General features: G+C 40.3%; 2 protein-coding genes, 1 long non-coding RNA gene and 7 other non-coding genes across 15 annotated transcripts in view; all 10 read left to right on the top strand.

Annotated features, from left to right (window-relative positions):
- Nucleotides 1-15,104, top strand: part of sb:cb1058 (uncharacterized protein LOC394209 homolog) — a 37,016-nt gene extending 21,912 nt beyond the window's left edge. The window contains exons 1-4 of one of the 4 annotated variants that reach the window (XM_037757734.1): nt 6,412-6,814; nt 7,100-7,198; nt 11,232-11,970; nt 13,652-15,104. In XM_037757734.1, the coding sequence (XP_037613662.1) occupies nt 11,281-11,970; nt 13,652-13,813 (852 nt within the window). In that variant the 5' untranslated portion in view covers nt 6,412-6,814; nt 7,100-7,198; nt 11,232-11,280 and the 3' untranslated portion in view covers nt 13,814-15,104. Of the gene's footprint in view, nt 1-6,411; nt 6,815-6,914; nt 7,199-8,263; nt 9,173-11,231; nt 11,971-13,651 lie in introns of those variants that run through there. The other 3 variants (XM_037757733.1, XM_037757732.1, XM_037757731.1) reach the window with 3 other exon arrangements.
- Nucleotides 68-4,174, top strand: b3gat3 (beta-1,3-glucuronyltransferase 3 (glucuronosyltransferase I)). 2 transcript variants are annotated; one of them, XM_037757730.1, is made up of 8 exons: nt 68-258; nt 532-631; nt 1,585-1,756; nt 1,858-2,041; nt 2,199-2,360; nt 2,481-2,567; nt 3,311-3,514; nt 3,720-4,174. In XM_037757730.1, exons 2-8 carry the CDS (start codon nt 538-540, stop codon nt 3,816-3,818), a joined length of 1,002 nt encoding a protein of 333 aa, XP_037613658.1. In that variant the 5' UTR covers nt 68-258; nt 532-537; the 3' UTR covers nt 3,819-4,174. The 2 variants fall into 2 exon arrangements, with proteins under 2 accessions (XP_037613658.1, XP_037613656.1); XM_037757728.1 differs by having other exon boundaries at nt 69-258; nt 524-631.
- A 1,567-nt stretch (nt 15,105-16,671) lies between the features above and the next one.
- On the top strand, nt 16,672-21,240 carry LOC119481997. 2 transcript variants are annotated; one of them, XR_005205348.1, is made up of 15 exons: nt 16,672-16,759; nt 17,297-17,333; nt 17,576-17,609; nt 17,924-17,969; nt 18,147-18,203; nt 18,384-18,433; nt 18,671-18,709; nt 18,906-18,952; nt 19,159-19,213; nt 19,638-19,684; nt 19,999-20,048; nt 20,231-20,339; nt 20,584-20,637; nt 20,849-20,886; nt 21,068-21,240. It is a non-coding gene; the product is annotated as an uncharacterized LOC119481997 (long non-coding RNA). The 2 variants fall into 2 exon arrangements; XR_005205347.1 differs by lacking the exon at nt 20,584-20,637 and having other exon boundaries at nt 16,675-16,759.
- LOC119482278 lies at nt 18,766-18,829 on the top strand. The gene has a single exon (XR_005205397.1). It is a non-coding gene; the product is annotated as a small nucleolar RNA SNORD29 (small nucleolar RNA).
- LOC119482279 lies at nt 19,010-19,079 on the top strand. The gene has a single exon (XR_005205398.1). It is a non-coding gene; the product is annotated as a small nucleolar RNA SNORD30 (small nucleolar RNA).
- LOC119482285 lies at nt 19,316-19,442 on the top strand. The gene has a single exon (XR_005205403.1). It is a non-coding gene; the product is annotated as a small nucleolar RNA SNORD22 (small nucleolar RNA).
- Nucleotides 20,091-20,166, top strand: LOC119482284. Its single transcript, XR_005205402.1, has one exon. It is a non-coding gene; the product is annotated as a small nucleolar RNA SNORD31 (small nucleolar RNA).
- Nucleotides 20,414-20,489, top strand: LOC119482282. Its single transcript, XR_005205400.1, has one exon. It is a non-coding gene; the product is annotated as a small nucleolar RNA SNORD31 (small nucleolar RNA).
- On the top strand, nt 20,700-20,775 carry LOC119482281. The gene has a single exon (XR_005205399.1). It is a non-coding gene; the product is annotated as a small nucleolar RNA SNORD31 (small nucleolar RNA).
- Nucleotides 20,929-21,002, top strand: LOC119482283. Its single transcript, XR_005205401.1, has one exon. It is a non-coding gene; the product is annotated as a small nucleolar RNA SNORD31 (small nucleolar RNA).
- Nucleotides 21,241-21,822: the final 582 nt, after the last annotated feature.

The raw sequence follows: 21,822 nt of genomic DNA, 5'->3' as shown, positions 1-21,822 counted from the left end.
ACTTGTGAATCTTGTGCAGGATTGATGTGGAACTACTTGTGACGCTCTGAGGGGGACTCCTTACCGTGTTGCACTGAAACCGGAAGTTGTTGGTGCATCGCTGCAGAGAGAAGAAGAAGCCTTTAGCTGAATGAATGGAAGATGTTTCTGATGCACTGAGCTGTCTTTGCTCGCATCTGTACAAGATGGCATGAACCTTTGAGGTCATAACTCAACTCTAACGTCACCGTTAACGTCTTCCACGGTTTCCCGCCTCCGGTGAGTTGAGCTGTTTACTGTTAAAACAGATTGTCAGGCTAACACAGCCTAGCTAACTCTGGTTTATCATCAAGCAGCTTCACATCAGCCGACCTTCTGAGGGATAACGTACACAAACCCGCACTCAGCTTCTACTAGACACTGAATGTGAACACATCCTGAACATCACAAGATCCTCAGTTACAATCCTCGAGACACAAGTATCAGCTGATAAATGAAAGTAATGCTTTGTGACTATCAATGTCTCATATTGTCATCCTCTCAGGTGGTCAGGGTACCATGGCAACGAGGATGAAGCTGAAGCTGAAGACTGTGTTTGTGCTCTACTTCATGGTCTCCCTCATGGGCCTCGTCTATGCCCTGATGCAGCTTGGTAAGTGGTCACCACACACTCTCAATGGACCTTTATGGATGGACCCTGTCTCAGAGAATTGATTTCAAAATACTGCTGCTGGTTTACAAAGCACTAAATGGTTTAGGGCCAAAATAAATTTCTGATCTTCTGCTGTGTTATGAACCATCCAGACCTCTCAGGTCATCTGGATCAGGTCTGCTTAGTGTCCCCAGAGTCACAACTAAACATGCAGAAGCAGTGCTCAGTTTTTATGCAGCAAATATCTGGAACAAGCTCTCAGAAACCTGCAGGACCGCTACAACTCTGAGTTCTTTTAAATCAAAGCTTCAAACTTTCCTGTTTGCTGCTGCCTTTTATTAAACCAGATAATGATCTTATATACTGTACTAGAGCTTTTACTCTTGTATATTATACTCTATTTTAGCTTCTATCTTAGCTTTTATTTTTAGCTTGTTTTTATTTTCTAATCTTTAACGTTTTTATAACTGTTTTAATTATATCTTAATGTTCTTTTGCACTTTGTCGCAATGTTCTTTGAATGTTAATGTAAAGCACTTTGAATTTCCCTGTTGCTGAAGTGTGCTATACAAATAAAGCTGCCTTGCCTTTTTCACAGTAGGCAGTTTTCTGACTTGTCATAGTAGGAAAAGCACAGGTGAAAGTGATGTCTCCAGTGAGCCAGCAGGGCTGCCCCTAAGTGTAATGCAGCCATCATTAATGTTATGAAACACACCTGTTTCCTACTATGACATGTCAACATGTCTGCTGTGAAAAAGGTCGACGAAGACTTGGATCCATCAGTATAATATGCTGCTTCCATGATAGATGGTTGGCTGATCTTAAAGTTGGGCAAGAGAGGTTAACAAACATACAAAATAAAACAAAGAAAGCAGTAATTAATAGGCAGGAGAATCCATTTTTTGCGTTTACTACTACACTGTCTTGTCTGTTGTGCACCGAACACTTTTTAGGTCAGCGCTGCGACTGCGCAGAGCACGACGTGTCTAAAGACCGTATCATATCACGGCTGCGGGGGGAGCTGCATCGTCTTCAAGAGCAGATGAGGAAGTCGGAGGCGACCAAGCAACCACACAAACAGACAGCCATGACCACCATCTTCGTCATCACCCCGACATACGCAAGGTAGCCCAGGGAGGCCGCTTTCCCGACCTCATTTCCTCCTCTTTTACTATCGATTTATCTTTTACACACAAACACACTTCCTCTGATTTCTCCCCGTCCAGGCTGGTGCAGAAAGCCGAGTTGACCCGTCTGTCCCAGACCTTCCTCCATGTTCCTCAGCTCCACTGGATCGTGGTGGAGGACTCGCCGCACAAGACGCCACTGGTGACTGACCTCCTGGTGAAGAGTGGCCTGACCTACACGCACCTACACATGCCCACCGCCAAGGACCGCAAACTGCAGGAGGTGGGTAGAGACGTGGCGGCCAATTGTGGAGACAAAAATCACACCAGACCGTCTACATTTTTGTCCTCTTAAGTTTGCATCACTATTCTTCCTCATTTAAGTCTGAACAAAAGAGCGTTTTTAAACTTTCGGCCTGAATGCTCACTCTCCACCTCAGGGTGACCCCAGCTGGCTGAAGCCTCGTGGAGTCGAGCAGAGGAACGAAGGTCTACGGTGGCTCAGGGAGGACAGAAGGGCTCGGCCAGGAGGAGACAACCAGCAGGGGGTGGTTTACTTCGCTGATGATGATAACACATACAGCCTGCAGATATTTGAAGAGGTGGGTGCTGTTTTGATGATCCTCCGTTTGTTACCGATGTCTATAAAGTCTACAGCTGAGGAAGTGTCTGTTTTTAAATGTGCCATGATTAAAGAAGAAGTTCCTCTTGTCTTGTGTCAGATGAGGAGTACCCAGCGAGTGTCGGTGTGGCCGGTTGGGCTGGTTGGAGGGATGAAATATGAGCGGCCTGTGGTTGAAGCAGGAAAGGTAGGTGTTTTTTTTTATCTTGTGGTTTGTCCACTGTGGAACTGAAGGAACGGGTCTAAGATGAATAATGCTGATGAGCCCATGTTTTGCTTCATTTTTAAAGGGCCAGTGTGTAACTATGTTTTCATTAGTGTCTAATCACCTGAAACTAAGAATCGTAATGTTTTCGTTAGCTTAGAATGAGTCGTTTATATCTACATAGGGAGCTGGTCCTCTTCACACAGTCCGCCATGTTGCTCCGCCATGTTTCTACAGTAGCCCAGAACGGACAAACCAAACACTGGCTCCTGAGAGACTCTCATGTTTTTACCTGAAGGCCAGTATAGTTCTCTGACATGCTTGTGACACTGTGGTAAAGTGAGCCGCCGAGTGCAAAACCGTGGTGACGCCAGCTGCTGCTCCTAAAGTAGAGTTATTATGGTGAGGATGACCTCAGAGCGAGGTGAACGGCGTTACCACGGTTTTGCTCTCGGTGGCTCACGTTACCGCAGTCTTGGAAAGGGAGGAGTGAGCGGAGGGGTACTCAGTTGTTTGCAATCTGCAACCACACCACTAGATGACGCCAAATCCTACACACTGTTCCTTTAAGAAAAACATAAATTTATTGGCAAAATTGCACAGAGCAAATTAATATGTGATTGACTCCTATGACTTTGCTGCTTTTGATGTCTTATCAGATCCACTTCAACTCAATTATTACCAATTCAGAATACTGTATTTGTGTTTTTGATGATTCTTCTAAGGTGGTTCGCTTCCATACCGGCTGGCGCCCCAGTCGCCCCTTCCCAATGGACATGGCCGGCTTCGCCGTGTCCCTCAAGCTGGTCCTGGCCAATCCAGAGGCCTGTTTTGACGGAGAGGCACCGATGGGCTTCCTGGAGAGCAGCCTCCTTCAGGGACTGGTCACCATGGACGAATTGGAGCCTAAAGCGGACAACTGCTCTAAAGTACGAGTGTGTTATGTGTCTGTTAGAGACATAATGAGAAAGATAGAGCAAGGGAGGACTTGAGAGCACGAGTGAGATATGTCTTCGATGTGCGTGTGTGTGTGTGTGTGTGTGGTAGGAAAGAAGAGCCTCACTAGTTGCTGTATATTTTTAAGCAAAATGTTGTGTTTGATTTTAAGTCCGTTCATTGTGTGTGTTTTTGTAGGTGCTGGTGTGGCACACACGGACAGAGAAACCCAAGATGAAGAGAGAGGAGGCTCTGCAGGCTCAGGGACTGGGTTCAGACCGTGCAGTGGAGGTCTGAGGACCACACACACACACTCGCACACACACATTGTAAAGGGTACTCTGCTGTTTAATGCTGCGTAATGTATCTCTGCGTTGTAAATACTGTAAAACAGAAACAAATATCTGTTAGAGGTCACATTTAAATTGATCTGGTCTCTTTGTGTCGGGTAGTAAATGTACGTGCGTGTGTGTATATATTGAGTGAGTGTGTTCGCTGTTCTAACAGTGTATGTTGGTGTATGTATCAGGGTTTTTTGTTTTTAGTGGGTTAGGTGTCTTTGTCCAGCAGTACAGTGGAGGAGGACTCTGGAGTTTAAACAATTGCCTGATGGGGGCGCCAGTTTTAATTTTTTTTAAAGAACCACAAACACATTTTTCCTTAAAGCTGGAGGAACGATGCATCTTATTACAGACTTAAATGATTAAATCCTGCAGTGTAACTCATTCCCGATTGGCATTCAGATATTTTTTTTTTTTTTTTTTTTTTTTAAAGTTATTTTTTTGGGGGCATTTTCCATTTTTATGACAGGACAGTGGATAGAGTCTTGAAAGGGGGGAGAGAGAGAGTGGATGCGGAAAGGGCCACAGGCCGGATTCGAACCCGGGCCGCCGCGGTCAGGACCAAGCCTTAATACATGGACGCCCGCTCTACCAACTGAGCTAACCCAGGCGCCCAGGCATTCAGATATTTTTATGGCTGAGCTCCACCGGGTCGGGCTCCAGCCTCCTGTCTCTGTTTCCTCTGCTGGTTGGATCTGATCTGTAACCAGCTTCATCAGTAACATTTTGACTGATTTGTTACTGGGATACAGTTGCAACGGAGCACTTTATTCATGCATGGCTTCTAATTTTTGCGTGATTAGTGTCCGTAGGTCCGTATTCAGCCATATAGATGTGTTTTTTTTAATCATATGTCAAAAAAAACAAAAAAAACAACAACATCACCACCATCATAGGCATGATGATAATCTAAATACAACCTGTCTAATCAAAATGTCTGCATTTGCAATCAAGGTAGTAGTATTGTGGAGCAAAGGTGCATTTTTGATGATAAACGGTAGTCATAACATAAACAAAAGCCACATATTAATTAAGAAAATATGCCTTGTATTTATTATGCTCTCATACACATGTGTTGCACGCACGAGTTGTGCAAGTCAGCAACACTGTGCTGCAACACAGACAACAACAAACACAGAGACGCAATGGATCCACACCCAGTTAGTGTTAAAGCTCAGAGCACAAATGCTGGTTTTCAATAATATTATCACAACAGCATTTTTATATGTATATTTCTAGTAATGCTTTTTAAAAACACAAGGAATCCATTTAGAAGTCCCGAATAAGGGAACGACACTACTGAAACTCATAGAAATCCCTTATGCAATAAACACGCCGTCCACTTTACATTTCCACACTCTGACAACAAGAAAAAGACTTGAATTTGCCTTTAATAGGCAGGAAATCCCTGGTACTTTACAATGTTTCAATAGTATATTTGAAAAAAAAATCAAATATAAGTTGATTATCTTTCACGACATCCTCTAAAGTTGGAAGTCTAGAGAGCAAAATGACATTATAGCTCCTCAGCTACTGTTGTATGATACTGTAAAAACAGCTAGTGCCTGCTTCGGTGTTATTAGTGCCTGTAAGTCAGTTCTCTACTGGTGTATTATATATTTATTACTGTAATATTGTTCCTTACATTGTACAATGTGATCATGTCTGTCCTTGGCCTTGAAAATAAACCTAGATAATGTAAAACTAGATAATGTATTTTGGTCTTTTTTTAAACTTCAGTGATTCGTGTTTATCTCTAAATCAGAGATGCACCGATCCGACTTTTTAAGTCCCGACACCGATAGCGATACCTGGGCTTTGGGTATCGGCTGATACAGAGTACCGATCCGATACCAGTGTTTAATTAATAAGCTGTGTGCCTCACTGTGTGGAAGTGACTGGGATCATTCCTTTATGTGTAACAACAATAACAGGCAACATCAGGCTTGACCTAAACGGTACTTTCCTAACTTTGTAAAACAAAATGTAACAAATAAACACAATTTAAAATTTTATTTATACAAATTATACAAAAATATACAATTTGTATTTATTATTAAAATAGTAAATCGTACACCAGCAACCTGTTAAAATTTTTTCCAAAATAACAGAATTTGTGTTTATTATTTAAATAATAAATCGTACACCAGTAACTTGGTAAAAAAAATCTTCAAAATTAACAGAATTTGTATTTATTATTAAAATAATGAATCGTACACCAGTAACTTGGTAAAAAATCTTAGAAATTAACAGATTTTTTATTTATTATTAAAATAACAAATTGTATACCAGCAACTTGGTAAAAAATCTTCAAAAATAACAGAATTTGTATTTATTATTAAAATAATAAATCATACACCAGTAACTTGGTAAAGAATCTTAAAAATTATCAGAATTTTTATTTATTATTAAAATAATAAATCGTACATCAGCAACTTTGTCAAAAATCCTCAAAATTAACAGGGATTACAATTCAAGTGTAAACCTTTTTAAACGGCAAAACGTTGTTCAAAATGTAAACAGGAATTCAAATTCCAGTATGTAATGTTTATAATATATAAACATAGAATTAAATAGAATAGATCGGATCCATTGTCACCGCTACCCGATCCAGCTATTGGAGTCAGTATTGGCCCGATATCTGATCCGGTATCGGTATCGGTGCATCCCTACTCTAAATAGTTTTTAACTTTGCTCTTTAACTGTTTGCAGGCAAAATGGAAGAAATAGTGGCGGTCCTATATTTACTAATCGTGTCAAACTTTTGCTGCGTACAGTTGGCTGTTGTTGTCTCTTCCACTTCTTTAAGGGTTTTGTCTTGCAACACATTTTGGATTCTGACCCCGACTAGTTTAAGAAACGCTGACTCAACGAAGAAGTTGCTGTCTCGCCTGCCTGTTTCATGTGATTTGAAAGGCAGCCAACATCACATCTGTTCTCCGAGTGTGTCAGGTAACAGTGTCACCCTTCACAGACTTGTCATACAGTACGTATACATCATCTGTGTCTGCCTATTTATGATCCCACCCACATCTCTAATTCTATGTTTTAGGTTCACCATCGAAGTCAATCATCCGTCTACAGTGCCAAACATGCCACTGCTTGACTGTGACCATGGCAACCTGCCTCCAGCGTCCTCTACCGTCATCAATGATTACCCACGTGGGCGGGGATCACAAACCCAGCTGAGGCTTTTACAGGCCCGTGTGATTGACGGCTGTTCCACCCTCTCTGCAGGGAAGTCGGCTGCTCGGTGACCATATATGGAGGTGAGAGTGTACCTCACCACCCAACGCACGCTCACACGGGGCCTGTAAGATGAAGGTGCCCTTGGAGGTGAGTAAGAGGAACTGAAGTCATATAGACGCACAATGATTCACTCAGAGACAAAAACCTGTTGACTAGACCACCTGTGACACGAGAAAGTAGTTTAATTACTGTAACGTTTAAACTATCGTCATCTCCTCTGTCACACTTTCACCCTTAAATAACCCTGATATCACACTCCATCTAATGGTTGTTTTCCCGATGTTGGTGTGTCCACAGTGTGCATGTGTGTGCATGTACAAGAAGGTGTGTGCGTCCTCAAGCTGACTTAAGAAAAACAGGGATGTATGTAATTACTCAACACACACACACACACACACACAGCTGAGCAGCTCCCACTCCCTGTCCCACCCAGACACAGTGTTTACCATCCAAACAGTAAGATAACATTCAATTCATTCCATCTATATACACGCATAGTTTCTTAGATTTTTTAAAATCTCATAAATGTTATCAATTTCATCATTAAATTACGATTCATTATTAAGAAATTCCATGGACCAAAAGTAAGGTTTTAAAAAAGATTTATTCATGCCACTATTAAGCCACTTATGGATGGTTTGCGGAGTTATTTATTAATGGGTTATTAATGAGACAAGGTTCTTTTAAATTCGTCCAAAGTCCATTAAATGACCTCTGACTAGTCAGATTGACAATTAAAGGCATTTTGTTTTGTAAAGTCGGGTTAAAGGTACTCAATTTTGTGTGCTTTAAAACTTCATGAGCATATTGATATGCCTTTTAAAGACATAGGATCATTTAAAGGAACAGTGTGTAACATTTATGGGGATCTATTGGCAAAAATATCATATGAATAAGTATGTTTTCTCTAGTGTATAATAACCTGAAAATATGAATCGTTGTGTTTTCGTTAGCTTAGAATGAGCCGTTTATATTTACATATGGAGCGGGTCCTCTTCACGGAGCCGGCCGCCATGTTTCTACAGTAGCCCAGAATGGACAAACCAAACACTGGTTCTAGAGAGAGACATTCACGTTTTTGCGTCGGCCACTGTAGTTCTCTTACACGCTTGGCACACGGGAGAAACTTCTGTTGGTTGCAATCTGCAACCTCAACATTAGATGCTGCCAAATCCTACACACTGCACCTTTAATTATTTTTTTCAGTAGGCCTAGATAAAGTCTTAACAAAAGGGAGTGCATTTTAGCAAAACATTTTTGGCAGATTTCATATGGAAATGTAATTATATTAGAACATAAGCAGCAGACATTCTCCTCCCCCATTAATAACTCCCTTAAAGGTACAGCGTGTAGCATTTAGGAGGATCAATTGGCAGAAACGGAATAATAATGTGTTTCATACAGCTACAGGTGGAAAACAGCCATCTGTAAGGACTTCATGTACAGTTATGTTGTCACATTATTTGAATAAGTGAATGAGTTGCCATCATTCCCACGTGTTATGGACTGTAGAAGTTGGATTGTATGTTGAAGTTGAGGTCAAAGTTGAATTGAAAGTCACATTTCTGCTTTGCATGTTTATCTGTCAGCAGCTGAGGACGTTAATGGTTGATGACTGATAACCACTGATATCAGGATGTTTGATCTTTGTGGTAGGATGTTTTATGAGCTGAAATATTTCAGTTTTTCACTCGGCCTGTATGAGTATGCACATGTAACTGACTTTAAATCACAACTTTATCTCCAAGTCAATGTGTGCTTAAGGATGTGAAGAAGAGGTGTGTGTGGTTAAGTAAAAAGAGTCAGAGAGAGACAAAGAGTCTTTGAGAGCGAGAGTGCTTTGCTGCATGTGTGTGTGTGTGTGTGTCCTTTTTGCATGTGTGTGTGTTTGCTTTGGTGACGGCAGAGCTGCAGGTTGGAGCTGGGTGGGTGTGTGACGCTGTGTGTCGGGGGAGTATCCTGAGCTCCCGGCTCTCAGTCATTCACCTTCAGACTCAAACACAGTCACACACACAGGAGGTAGGGCTCACTGAGAGAGAGGAGACAGCAGCAAGAGACCAGGTAAGACTTGCATCTCTACATCTAAAAGTTTCTGCATTTTGCTTATTGCACTATTACATTGTCTTTTCTTTTAAGATACATTTTCATGTGTCTATAAGTTACTTTATATATGGAATATAAGTCTCAGCTCTCTTGTTTATTCTAACAATAAATAGCAGAATGTTATATTCATTCTTTCAGTCCTGCTTGTCTCATTTTCTCATGCTTACTGCTCTCACTTTGTGTCATTTTGCTTCCTTATCACGTTCACCCTGACACTCTGTTTCCTTTTTTATTTTCATCCTTTAAAAGTCACTGCATTTGCTTTCCTGCTAAGAGACAGATGAGAAGCTTAATACTGCTCTGTACAGTAAATATAAAGTTTACAGCCAGCAGCCCGTTGGCGTAGCTTAGCATAAAGACTGGAAACAAGGGGAAACAGCTAGCCTGGAGGAGTACAGGAAGTCACTGCTCCCAGCTGAAGCTGTATTCACACTATCAGCGATACAGCAGCAGGCTACAATTCATTTTCAATGGTAGCCGGTGACGTGAAGTCACAAAACTGACGCCTGACTTTTTTCAGTGCTCTGATGACGCGGTGAAGCGTCAACCGATCAGATGTTTTTGTTTCACCCTGTTCTGTTTCGTCTAAAAAAAATGCCGTCAACCTAACTACGTCAACGAGTGCTTGAGCAACACTTCGACGCGGCGACTTGCCGACGCTGTAGCTGGCCACTCTAGTCGTTTTGTAGTTTTTGACGCTCTTAGTGTGAAGGTAGCATAAAAAATAGTCCCACATAACCTCCTGTAAAATCACAACCTGCTGTTTTTACGCTTTTTTTGTTCAAATTAAAGAAATGAGATATAATTAGTTGGAGGTGCTGTCAGGCATATTTTTAAAAAATGGACAGAGCCAGGCTAGCTGTTTCCCCCCGTTTCCAGTCTTTATGCTAAGCTAAGCTAATTGGCTGTTGGTTGTACCTTTAAATTTAAACAAATGTGAGAGTGGTATTGATCTCCTCATCTAACTCCCACCAAGAGAGTCAATAACAGTATCTTCCAAATCGTCGAACTATTCCTCAAAGTGTGAACTGTCCTGGCTTTTCTTTACAATAGGTGCCGTAGTTTTCATTTGCTAGAAAAAAATAATAATATTTGGGCAAACTGTAATTGTAAATATGTTTCTCTTTAATATGATTGTAGTCAAATGTAGTTACTGACAGGAAAGATCAAAAATGCACTCCAGTAGAGCAGCATTTGTGCAGACTTGTTGAAGGTTGGATTGTAAAAGATTTAAAGGGTAATTACCACAGAATTAAACTACACTGCTTTCTCTGCTTTTCACATCTAATGACAACCAAATCAGTGATGTCACAGAATGTGTTTTGACCTCGGTGGATGATGGAAAATAACCTGCTGTGACACCGATAATATCCTCTCTCTCATATGTGAATTTGATCCTGTGGCCTTTTTAACATTACTGAGAAGGAGAACGAGAGAGAGTCAACATGAAGTCATTGATTTTTGGCTGCTGTACAGCGGCCAACTGGTTGAATTAGTGTCAAAGTCTGAGCCTGTGTGCGCATGTGTGTGTTTGCCTTCGGTTGTAAGAACATTGTGTCTTTAGCTGTGATCAACACGACCCTGATAACGCTGACCACACACACACACACACACACACACACACACACACACACAAACACACACACACACGACTGGTGCAAAACTCCAAAGCCTTTTTTTGTTTCATAAAACATCTTGCGGTGGATTGCGAGGCAGATACTAAATATAGTTCAGTGCATACCATTCACAGCGTTTACATGGATAAAACATGGAACATGACAGTCACACAGACCCATGACACTGACATTATCTTCCATCTATGATCTCATCTCATGGCATTTTCTCTCTGCATTTCTCTATCGTCCGTCACCTTTCCTGAACTTTGGCTAACATGATCCTGTTGGAGCTACTATGGAATGATTAGGAGTTTGTGTGTAAAAGAAGGAGACCCAAAGAGTGAGGGTGAGGGTTATGTAACGGCATTAACCTCTAATCTCTTTTTCCCACTATGTTTCAGAGGTGAAGCAGGAAAACAAAAAGAGTGAAAGAAAAACAAAAGAGAAAAGATGGCAATTGGCAAGAACTCCAGGAAAAGCTCCGTGCGGAGCTCCATCCGGGCCCCAAAGTTTCTGGACAAATCCAGCGGCTTCTACGGTCGCCTTGATGAGCCAGAGGCCGTTGGAGACGGAGAGGAGGTGAGGGGAAAAGAAGTAGAGGAGAGGTGGAACGGGACGGAGGACAGCATCGGAGAAGGGGGAGTCGCGAGCAGCCCGAGCCCGAGCCCGAGTGTGGTGCCCGTTTCTGGGGCAGAAGAGAGGGAAGAAGTCGAGGCGTTTGACCTCAACGAAGGGATGATGGAAGACGACGGGGAGACTCTCCTCCAGAGGAAACCCAGCCGCCGCAGCAGCAGGTGGAGAAGAAGCTCCAGGAGGAAGCAGAAGGAGGGGAGAGCCGAAGGGGATGTGGCCCGGGATGAGAGGCCCGGCCTGGGCACGGAGAGTCCAGTTGAGCCGCCTGTCCTGGAGGTGATGATCGAGGTGGAGATGGAGAAGGTGAAGAAGATGGAGGGAGAGAATGGGAAGGAGCTTGTTCACTTCGCGATTCGGGAGGAGGCGGACGACCAGGTCCTCATCAGAGACAAGAAGAGGGGGAGAGAAGAAGAGGAGGAGGAGGGAGAGGAGGAGAGGAGGATGAAGAGGGAGCAGGAGGAGGGGATGAAGGAGGTGAAGAGGAACACGGTGAAGAATTACCGCAAGGTGAGAGGAAGCGAGAGCCTTGTTTGTTATTAGCAAAAGAGAACTTTTATGAGCTTTCTGTGTCTCACATTTCCATATTCAGCTTCACATCACGTGGTTAAACTTTAAACCCCCCCCAGGTTACATAACCGAGAGTTAGTGGAACAGAGGGGTAAAGTTCTCCCTCATCATCCTCCACGTACTGCACACTGGGCTATTAATCACCATGGAAACTATCACCTTAATAATAGACTGCCAGCAGGGTCAAGGTACAGCAGCCATCGGTGCATGTCACCAACTCATTAGGTAACTTCCTCTGATGGGAGTTTTCCTCTACGTCACATTTAACGACATGAAACTAATGAAGCTTTTAGCTGTACGCTACACGTCCCCTCACCTGATTCACATGTTCCCAACCATTTTCTGCTTCCTTTTAAGCACAGACGTGACATTCCTGTGCCTCTCATATCGCGTCCTTTGATCAGTGGAACGAAGTATGGCAGCGTCGACCCGCTTACTAGACCCACACCATAAAAACATTCCACTGCTGTTAACCAATCAGCTCCACCCTCAGGCCTCTGTGTGTCTGCACACTATTAGCTTTATGTATAAGAATGCATAGAATACCAGCACTGTATATAATGACGATTCCTGTTGCTGCTTTATCTCCATCAGTGCTGGTTGAATAGTCTTGAATGGCATAAAATCACTGGTCGCTATAGCAACAGGCTTAAAGAAGTGGTTCCCAACCAGGAAGTCCATATTAGGTTTTTTTTTTTTTCTGTTTTTGCTTGTGATACACAGAAGAATTTACATGTTTATCGACAGTTTTCAATGGTCAAGGCTTTATTTTGAGGGATAGGTATCATTAGGATTTTATTGATACTACTACTCTTTTCGATACTCCTTATCGGTTCGGTTCTTTATCGATACTAAATAATGGCTTTTTAATATATTATTTAGAAAAAAATTATTAGAATTTTAATTAGATTAGAATGTATTTATATTTTAAATATAACTAAACGTTTCGTGAGCAGCAACAACAGCAAATCACTATATAAACTCAATAATATCTTACTGGAAACTAATCTATAATGTCAATAACATAAATAATATTCCTCAGTGCAGTTTATAAAGAATGAAGTACACAGACATCAGTAAGTATCGGTCATTCATCCTGTGCAGCACACTGCAGGTCAGCTGAATGTGCACAAAACCCTGTACGAGGAAGCAAACAAGAAATATGGATATTAAAATTTACAATAATAAATAAATATGAATAACTAGTTAGTTGGGTTTAAGATAAGTCTGTTCAAAGAAATCCACAACTGTTTAAAAAATCAACACAAGTAACAAAAGTCTAACTAAAATAAAAGTCTCAGAACTGATTCTTTATTTCCTCTATAGTTAGTACTAAACTACAAAGTTGTTTCTAGAAAACTTCCAAGAAATTGGAGGAAATTATTAAGAAAATATAGACCCATAAAGTAAAGTGTAACAGATTAAACAGAAAGGATCAAAATGATAACAGGAAAGACTCCAAATCATCACGCTAACAGCATCCTAACACACTAAACTATGATTGTGGTATGAGCATAAACATTATTATCATGTAGTCATTTTCAGGTCAGCCTTATCGCTATATTTCAGACCATGCATCTGGATATGGATTACTAACCTTTAACCCTCTTGTTCCCATCAGGCCTTGGACCGAGCCTTTCGTCGCGGCTGGGAGGCCTTCATCACCAACCTCTACAGCGTCACGCTCGCACCTGTGACATCATCCTCACCGCCGCCTTCTTCTTCTTCGCCTTCGTCGAAAAAGAAACAGCAGCACAACGCTGTGTTGGCTGAGTTTCGGTAGAGCCGGAGAACGACACGGACAATAAAATATAATATTATCAATTTGTTCAAATCGTGATTATGCACTGTGTTTTGATGCGACAATACTGCCTGAATGACCTTCAGCCTTCAGTGGTGACCTTTACCACATTAGGCCTCAGAAACATGAATCAGTTATAATCAGTTAATCACTCATTATAAAGTTTACTGCCTTGACTCATCATGGTGCACGTTAGTTTGCACACAGACTGCAGGGATTCAGCTTAGCTGGTGGTTTTACAGTGAAGTCGATGGGACTGGCTTGAGTGGAACAGCCCAGTTTTTATGTGACTGAGTTCAGCTGCTTCTAGTTTCCTTCTACTATGCTACCAATTTCAGATTACATCTTAACATCTTAGCTCCCTACATTCGCTCCACTGTTAAGAGCTTGGAGCACTTTGCATCCTTTGGTTTAGCACTATGAAGCTACTAAAATGTTGATGTGCAACCAAAAGGAATGGAAGTTTTCAAGCGCATAAGCGATGAGTGATTAGTGGACTTCACATTTCTGTATGTTAATCAGTGCCATTTATTGCTGTCTGACGGCTAATCAGTAATAAGAGGAGGGCGAACACAGACACGGCTAATCAGTATTTAGACATTGTGATGATGATTAACACACACATTTGTATGTTTATATTTGTGGGGAAATGACCAATGTTAACGCATCTAAACAGAGAGTTTCCCATCTGTGTGTGTGTGTGTACAGAAATACACAGCTTGACTTCCTCACTGTGTGTTCTGGTGAAGGTTATATAACCTGAAGGGACAGGGCAGGAGAGCGTGAGAGAGGGAGAGAGAAAGAGAAACATATTTTTTTATAGCCTGGTTATAAATGAGCATGTCTTTTGATTGTTACCATTGCAGCTGCACATCACTTTCGTTATAGACGTTTTAGGAGCCTTAAACATCACTCATTGGCACTTTAAAGGTCAAAATGGTGTTAAAGAACTAACTCAGTGCATGCGTTCGACATGCGACTGGAGACAAGAGGACATCATATAAGTGATTCAGGAGATTTTTCAATGTATTAATGTAATGTTTACAATAGGCCTGCTGTAATTTCCTGTTATCCACTATGTATCTGATTTTTATATCACCTCAAGTGTACTCCCGCAGACCAGACTGAATAGGTGAGAGAACTTGTCGTGGTTGTATATAATAAATGTGTTCATTTTTATGAAAAATCTTTTTGTATCCTAATCAAAGCTTCTGAAGTCATGAACCATAACAAGAAGCACTTTTCTGAGTAAATAAAGATTTAATTTATTGTACCGGTTGTATTTTCATGTTTCAGGATGAACGCAGTGTGAATGGATCTGTCTGGGTTTGAATTTGCTAATGTCAGAGTCATTGTTATTATACTGCATGGATGAATCAGAATGAATGAGATATAAAACACAGCATCACATCATCATGTCATAGCAACTGTTGCCATGACGCTAAAAGCAGCATCAAAAAGTGGCCAATGACTCAAATCAAGATGAACTTTGATGAAGTATGTATGTAAATATATAGTTAACCATATACTGTACATATAGCAATAAACAGTGGTGGAAGAAGTACTCAGATACTTTACTTAAGTAAAAGAAGAAATACCACAGTCTATAAATACTCCATTACAAGTAAAAGTCCTGATTTCAAAATGTTACTTAAGTAAAAGTACGTATTATCAGCAAATACTTTACTTAAAATGTACTCAAAAGTCCTCATTCCATTATAAAATATTATATTACTCTGATTTTATTACTAACAAATACATGCAAGAACATTTGAATGTTGTAGTTCATCAATGTGGAGCCTATTTTAGATACTTTGTATACTACTCTGTAGACTAGTAGTAGTACTACATCAAATTCTAAAAGTATATCATATGTATTTTTTGTTAATAGTAATTAGCAATTATATGTGTCAAATACATATAGTGGAGTAAAAAGTACAATATTTCCTGCTGAAATGTAGGGGTGGAGTAGAAGTATAAAGTAGCATGAAATGGAAATACTCAAGTAAAGTACAAGTATATCAAAAGTACTCATTCTGCAGTGTTATATCTTTAAAAAATATTATATTATTCTGTTTTATATCACTAACAAATACATGCAAGAACATTTGAATATCGTAGTTCGTCAATGTAGATTAGAAGTAAAGTACTATCATATAGGTATATCATGTTTTTTTCTGTTAAAAGTAACTATAAGTGTCATATACATGTAGTGGAGTAAAAAGTACAATGTAACATCAAATGGAAATACTCAAGTAAAGTACAAGTACAGTAGTTGAGTAAATGTACTTAGTTACATTACACCACTGGCAATAAAAAGATCCAAAGTGACTGTGTGTGTACATGTTTGTGTTCATTTTATAAACATATAGATATATTTATGTTCATGTTTTTGCCATTTATTTAAAAAGAAAATACAAAGAAGCAACTTAATGACTTGTGATAAGATGTGATCATTTGCACAACAGAAATTGAAAAAAGGAGTTAATATTCTTGATAATATTATTTTAATTTGAACTTATTTTAATACTAACATGAATAAATGGTAAATGGAGAAGACAATGTTGAGCAATCTGGTGGTCTATTAGTAGTTTTGGTGTCTTTACTGCCACCATGTGGAAATGAAAACCTTTCTAAACCGGAAATGACGTAGTGAACATAAACTCTGTACTTTATTTTGTTCTTCGGCTGTAAACTTGAAGCCCTGCGTCTACAAACGGTGACCATGAGTTCATCATATATTAAATTGTTTTATTTGTCACGTTTAATTTTTACAAAGCTAAAAGTAGCTCCCGGAAAGGCCAGAGCCGGTTTTCCCGGTTAAAGTTTACCGGATGGGAGGAGGGAGGAGGGAGGAGTCCTTCACGCCGGACATAAAACCCCGACGGACCGGTTTCCTCGTTCACTTCCTTCTCTCATCTATCCGAGGTAAGAGCAGCACATGGCCTGCTAGCACTCATCTAGCTTCAAACTTCATTATTACATATTCATTATAGTAGATAACAATGGCAATATACTGTTTTGATGCGTCTGCAATGGAGGTTTATCCTTTTAAACCCATTTACAAGCTGGAGTGGTGTTTTTAGTCAGCAGCTATCTGTGCAGCAGCGACCAGAGCTGCATCAATCCTCAACCATCCGGCTCTAAAACACACTCATCTCATCTGATTATCTTTATTAATATGAACTATGACATGTTTTCTAAATGTTGCATGCAGCATTTAGTGAAAAACAAGAAGTTTAACTCATGTTAGACTCTGATAGAAATGGTAGCTACTCCTCTGCAGTGGCTGCTGGTGGTGTCTCTCAATGATGATAATTACACAGACCTGTACTGAATGACTGTGACTGCACTTAATTATTCTGATGTGAGACACGTTTTACTCATTTTCACCACCTCATGGAGTCGGTCACGTGTTAGCCTGTTAGCTACATCCTGCTAAACCAACACTTATCTGTCTTCTAGATGATGAAGAAAGCTCCAGAAACTACCTGCTGCAAAGGTAACCTCCTTCACACCACGTGGCTCATTCACACTGCATGCTTTAGCGTCAAATGTGCATAAAATGGATAAATAGCATGGCATAACATGGAGCCTCGTGCTACAGTGATGTTCTGTTTGAACTCTCTCACTGAAAATCTTTTGAGGAAACTTTATCAAACTCTGAGTAGCATGAAATCTGTCTTAAAGTGTGCACACGTGAAGTCAACTCAAAACCCATGATTCTTTTTTTTTTGGTTTCAGGTGTGACGGGTTTGGCGAAACTCTCTCCCAAGAGGTAATTATAACATTTTATGGTGTTCAGACTATTGTTTCAGGTCGTTTTTTTATCTGTAACTTGCTGTCATAGAACAGCCATTAATAATCGATTGGCTGTTAAGGAGCTCGGTGCTGCAGTGATGAATCACAACTCTCTCTTACCGAATCAGACTTTGAAGAAACTCCTTTACCAGATTCTGAGTAGCATATGAGCTTCACCTAATGTACTATAAAACACAACTTTTGTTGTTTTGGTATTTAATGGCAGCAAATAAGATGTATGATAACAATAAATCACAAGTCCCCACCTAAATCTAAACTCTTTTCTTTCAGATGTTCAAGGCCGATCGAAGATGAAGAACAAGAACGAAGGACTTCGGTAGGTGAACTAGACTGAAACCAAAAGAAATCCCACAAGGGCCATAATTGATGAGTTTTCAAAAAGACAAGCATATGCCTGACTTTTGTGATGCTAGATTATTAATCTGATCAGCCCTTAAAAATACATAAGCTTAGATTTACCCCTCAGTTTGGGACTGACTTGATTTTCTTTTAGGTTGGTCTTCAATGTCCACTCACTGAACTCTTCAAAGCAGCTTGAAAGTCCACAGAGGTGAGTAAATGATGAGGTTTTAAGAGTGTATTCAGCAGTGGGGTATACATGTGATGATTACAATTAATGACAAGCATATGCCTGATTATAGTGATGTCACCTTCAATCTGATTACCCTTACTAAATCTGATAAAACGTTTAGTTCTTGCACAGGGGATTCACACTCTGTTTCTCTGCTAGGTTGGAGTTTGACAAGAAGTTTCAGAAGAGATGCCACATGGACTCAACATGTAAGTATTTATGGGAGTTTGATTAGATGAATGACTCTCCTGCAGTGACTCTGGAATGTTAATTTGAGTAAACTTTTTGATGTTTGAAAGGATGAAATGGGGTAACACCCATCAAACACCTGGACGACTAATGTCACATGGCAATTTGTCACCAAAGCCCTGATCAAACATTTGAATCTTTATATGCCACAATAAAGGTTATGTTGAACTCCACTAAAGTGCTGATTTCTCTTCCAGAGCCTTGAGTGGATTCTTGAAGAGGATTGACATCTCATGGTAATTTATTTCCCCTCAACTCATTATTCTAATGTACATGTTCTTTCATAATGCAGTTCCAATGATGATGAACTTAGCTCACTTTGAACCGATGTGAAACGACACGAACAACTGAGCAACTGCATTACATTTTCAACTTCTGTTCCAGTTTAACTCTGGATTGTATTTTGACAGTTTCTTTGTCTTCTGCCTGCAGGTGACTCATTGGCCACTTCAGCAGCATGTTTGCAGTTCCAGTCAAAGGTAAGATGTCAATACTATAAAGACTCGGTACCAATAGTCCTTATTCACAGACCTGCTGAAAATGATGAGATATATTTGGAATCTCGTTCGTCTGAATTGCTGTTGAGAAATCAGATATCTGACATCAGTGAAGGTCAACAGTGACTAGAATAAAACTTAAACCATTTTGTGCTCAGACCTGACGTATGATGTATCGTCTGTCACAGGTACCTGGCTTTGGAAGATGCTGCCAGCTTGTCAACAACAAAGGTGTCTGCACAGGTGAGTGAGCTCTTAAGACATTTAGTCATTAGTAATGTCAATGCTGTGGTAACACTCAATACATAGTCAGGAAATTTTAGTCTAGGTTAGAAATGTCAGTTTCCTTCGTGATGACACCCGCACACGTCTTACGCCTTGGTTCAATGCCAGAACCTGAAAAGGTGGACCCACTGGTGTTACCTTGGCAATAAGGGGAAGACCTGTTGGGGTTACCAACAGTCTGAATGGAAACTAACTGAACATAGATGAGACAAAATAATATTTAAGAGGACACCTGCTAGTGAGCTGTGATCATGGAGTTTTAGAAGATGAACCAACACATTGTAGTGCCAGAATTTAATGTTATGACTTGACATTTGACACTTTAAGCACCACCTGTAGTGTTTGTGTGCTCTAACAAAACTTCCTTGTCTTCCCCCATTAGGACCGAGCTGCCTGTCGCACTACCCATCTGGAAGCAAGTTGACCAAGGTATATTGTCTGAACCTCAACCACCACAGTAACATTACCATTGTAGAGTGTGGAAGGATGACATAATGGACCCAGTCCTCCCAGCACCAGACCTTCCAAACCATACCCTTTTCAGACTCCCTGTTGGCCCGATAAGACACGGAGAACCCTGAACATCAGGTGTAAAGTGATCTTCGGCTCCCTGAAGGGCTCTGATGGTTTGGACGGTTTGTTGCCTGGATTAATTGACTGATAAAAACTACTGATCACATTCCCAAACAGTCAGTCCGCGCACCAGTAGGCAGGTAAACGGTTAATCTGATTTTCTTTTTTAGATTGTCAACGCTGAATGGAGGACATGGTCGTCACAATTGCCAGAGTTGAGGTAGGCATCTTGACGAGTACAGTGCTGTTTTCTTTCAGTTCTAAGTAGACGTGATGAGTTACTTATTACCGCCCCAGTCTGAGAATTCATGACTGATTGGTTTTCCCTCTGATCACACATAAATCAAAAGTACCATTCACATCGATCAAACTTGATTTACTAACCCTCGTTACCTGTTGCAGGTTTGGTGACGCCGTCTCTGGATTGTGGGGGACAGCAGAGACATGTGGGACTGCTCCCATGCAGCATGATGTCATCTCTTGCTCTCATGCTCACTGTTGGACTGTGTTGGTGAGTATTAGAACAACATAGTTAATTGGAGTTGTTAAAGTTTCTATATACTTGAATCTCTAATTAAATACTATAAGTAGAAATGATGAGTTTCTTATTACCGCCCCAGTCTGAGAATTCATGACTGATTGGTTTTCCCTCTGATCACACATACATAAAGTTTTCGTTTCCAAAGATTCAAGGTAGATGAGTGTTTAAAAAGCTTGGCCCATTAAACTAAATCTTTGTTTATTTTACTTTTTAGGTTTGGCAGCATGAAGTCTTCACATGGTCTTGTGCTCACTGTCGGCCCGTATTGGTGAGTATTAGAACAACGATGTTTTAATGTACTTTATCACCTATTAAATGTATAAATTCTTCAAGTAGAAGTGATGAGTTTCTTATTACCGCCCCAGTCTGAGAATTCATGACTGATTGGTTTACCCTCTGATCACAAAACTTGAATACTTTAGTGTCTTATTGTATTGGGTGCACATTTTTATGGTGTCTTGTGTTTATGATCTTTTCAGAGTCCAGCTGGATTGGCTGCTGCTTTGGAGTTTTTATGGTAAGAATTTAAGCTTAACTCTTTTTTTTTTTTTTTTTATAATCTAGAACTGATGAGTTACTTATTACCGCCCCAGTCTGAAGATTCATGACTGATTGGTACCCCTCTGATCAAAATTAGTTTTCAATGATAATGTTCAGGTTGTTGCCACCTCATCCTAAGATTTTGTCTTCCTTTGCAGAACTTGGGTGCCAAAGATCCATCAACCATCTGATGCTGCAAACTTTCCCTAAAGCTCTAAAGGATGCTTCAGAAAACATGTTTCCAGATTCATAATGTAACCCTGTGTACTTCCAGAGAACTGGAAAATTTCAAATGCATCAGTTCAAATAAAATACTTTTTTCTGTACAGTATATTTTGTGTGGTCTTGTACTGTTGAGTACCCAGGATGCAAGAAAGGGAAATGTGGGGTTGAACAAAAAATAGCAGTGTTAATGTTATGCAATTAATAATACAGAGCTGCCACTAATGGTCATCAGATTTTCTCAGTCTATATAACAAGTGGGGAAAGTGTTTTTGTTCAGAACAGTAAAACTAAAATAACTTGCAAATTTGTAAGGAAATACAAATTCTTAGTCTATTGACTGACCATTGCAGTGCTAAAATCAAAGGACCTTGTCAATAGTCTAAAAACAAGGGTTAGATCAATTGCTTTAGTTTGATGACAGGTGGGACATGTTTGTCATGTAACCTACAGAAGAGATTTGTTTTCAAAACTTTTCAGTGGAACAAAGTTTGTAGCTTAAGAGTTGGTCTACAGTCACAAAGGGACACTTTATGCAAATTAGAGCAATCTGGCATTCAGATTAAAGTAATCCAGAAATCAATGACTCCCTTTTGTGAAGTTGGGGACAAAATACACTGGCTAAAAATGAGCTTTACATAAAACCTGTTTTGGCACTACTGCTGAAATAATATGGTGTAAACTGCTTTGA

Source organism: Sebastes umbrosus, chromosome 22 (assembly GCF_015220745.1).
Source record: "Sebastes umbrosus isolate fSebUmb1 chromosome 22, fSebUmb1.pri, whole genome shotgun sequence".
NCBI classification, from domain to species: Eukaryota; Metazoa; Chordata; class Actinopteri; order Perciformes; family Sebastidae; genus Sebastes; species Sebastes umbrosus.
Note: the sequence above shows the minus strand (reverse complement) of the source record. Positions and strands in the feature narration are given on the sequence as shown.

Excerpts from the sequence above, each read along its gene's own strand:
- b3gat3 (XM_037757730.1), top strand. The coding sequence starts at position 538 with ATGGCAACGAGGATGAAGCTGAAGCTGAAGACTGTGTTTGTGCTCTAC. Across the intron at positions 2,042-2,198 it reads AGGACCGCAAACTGCAGGAG|GGTGACCCCAGCTGGCTGAA; the intron begins GTGGGTAGAGAC and ends TCTCCACCTCAG. Across the intron at positions 2,568-3,310 it reads CTGTGGTTGAAGCAGGAAAG|GTGGTTCGCTTCCATACCGG; the intron begins GTAGGTGTTTTT and ends GATTCTTCTAAG.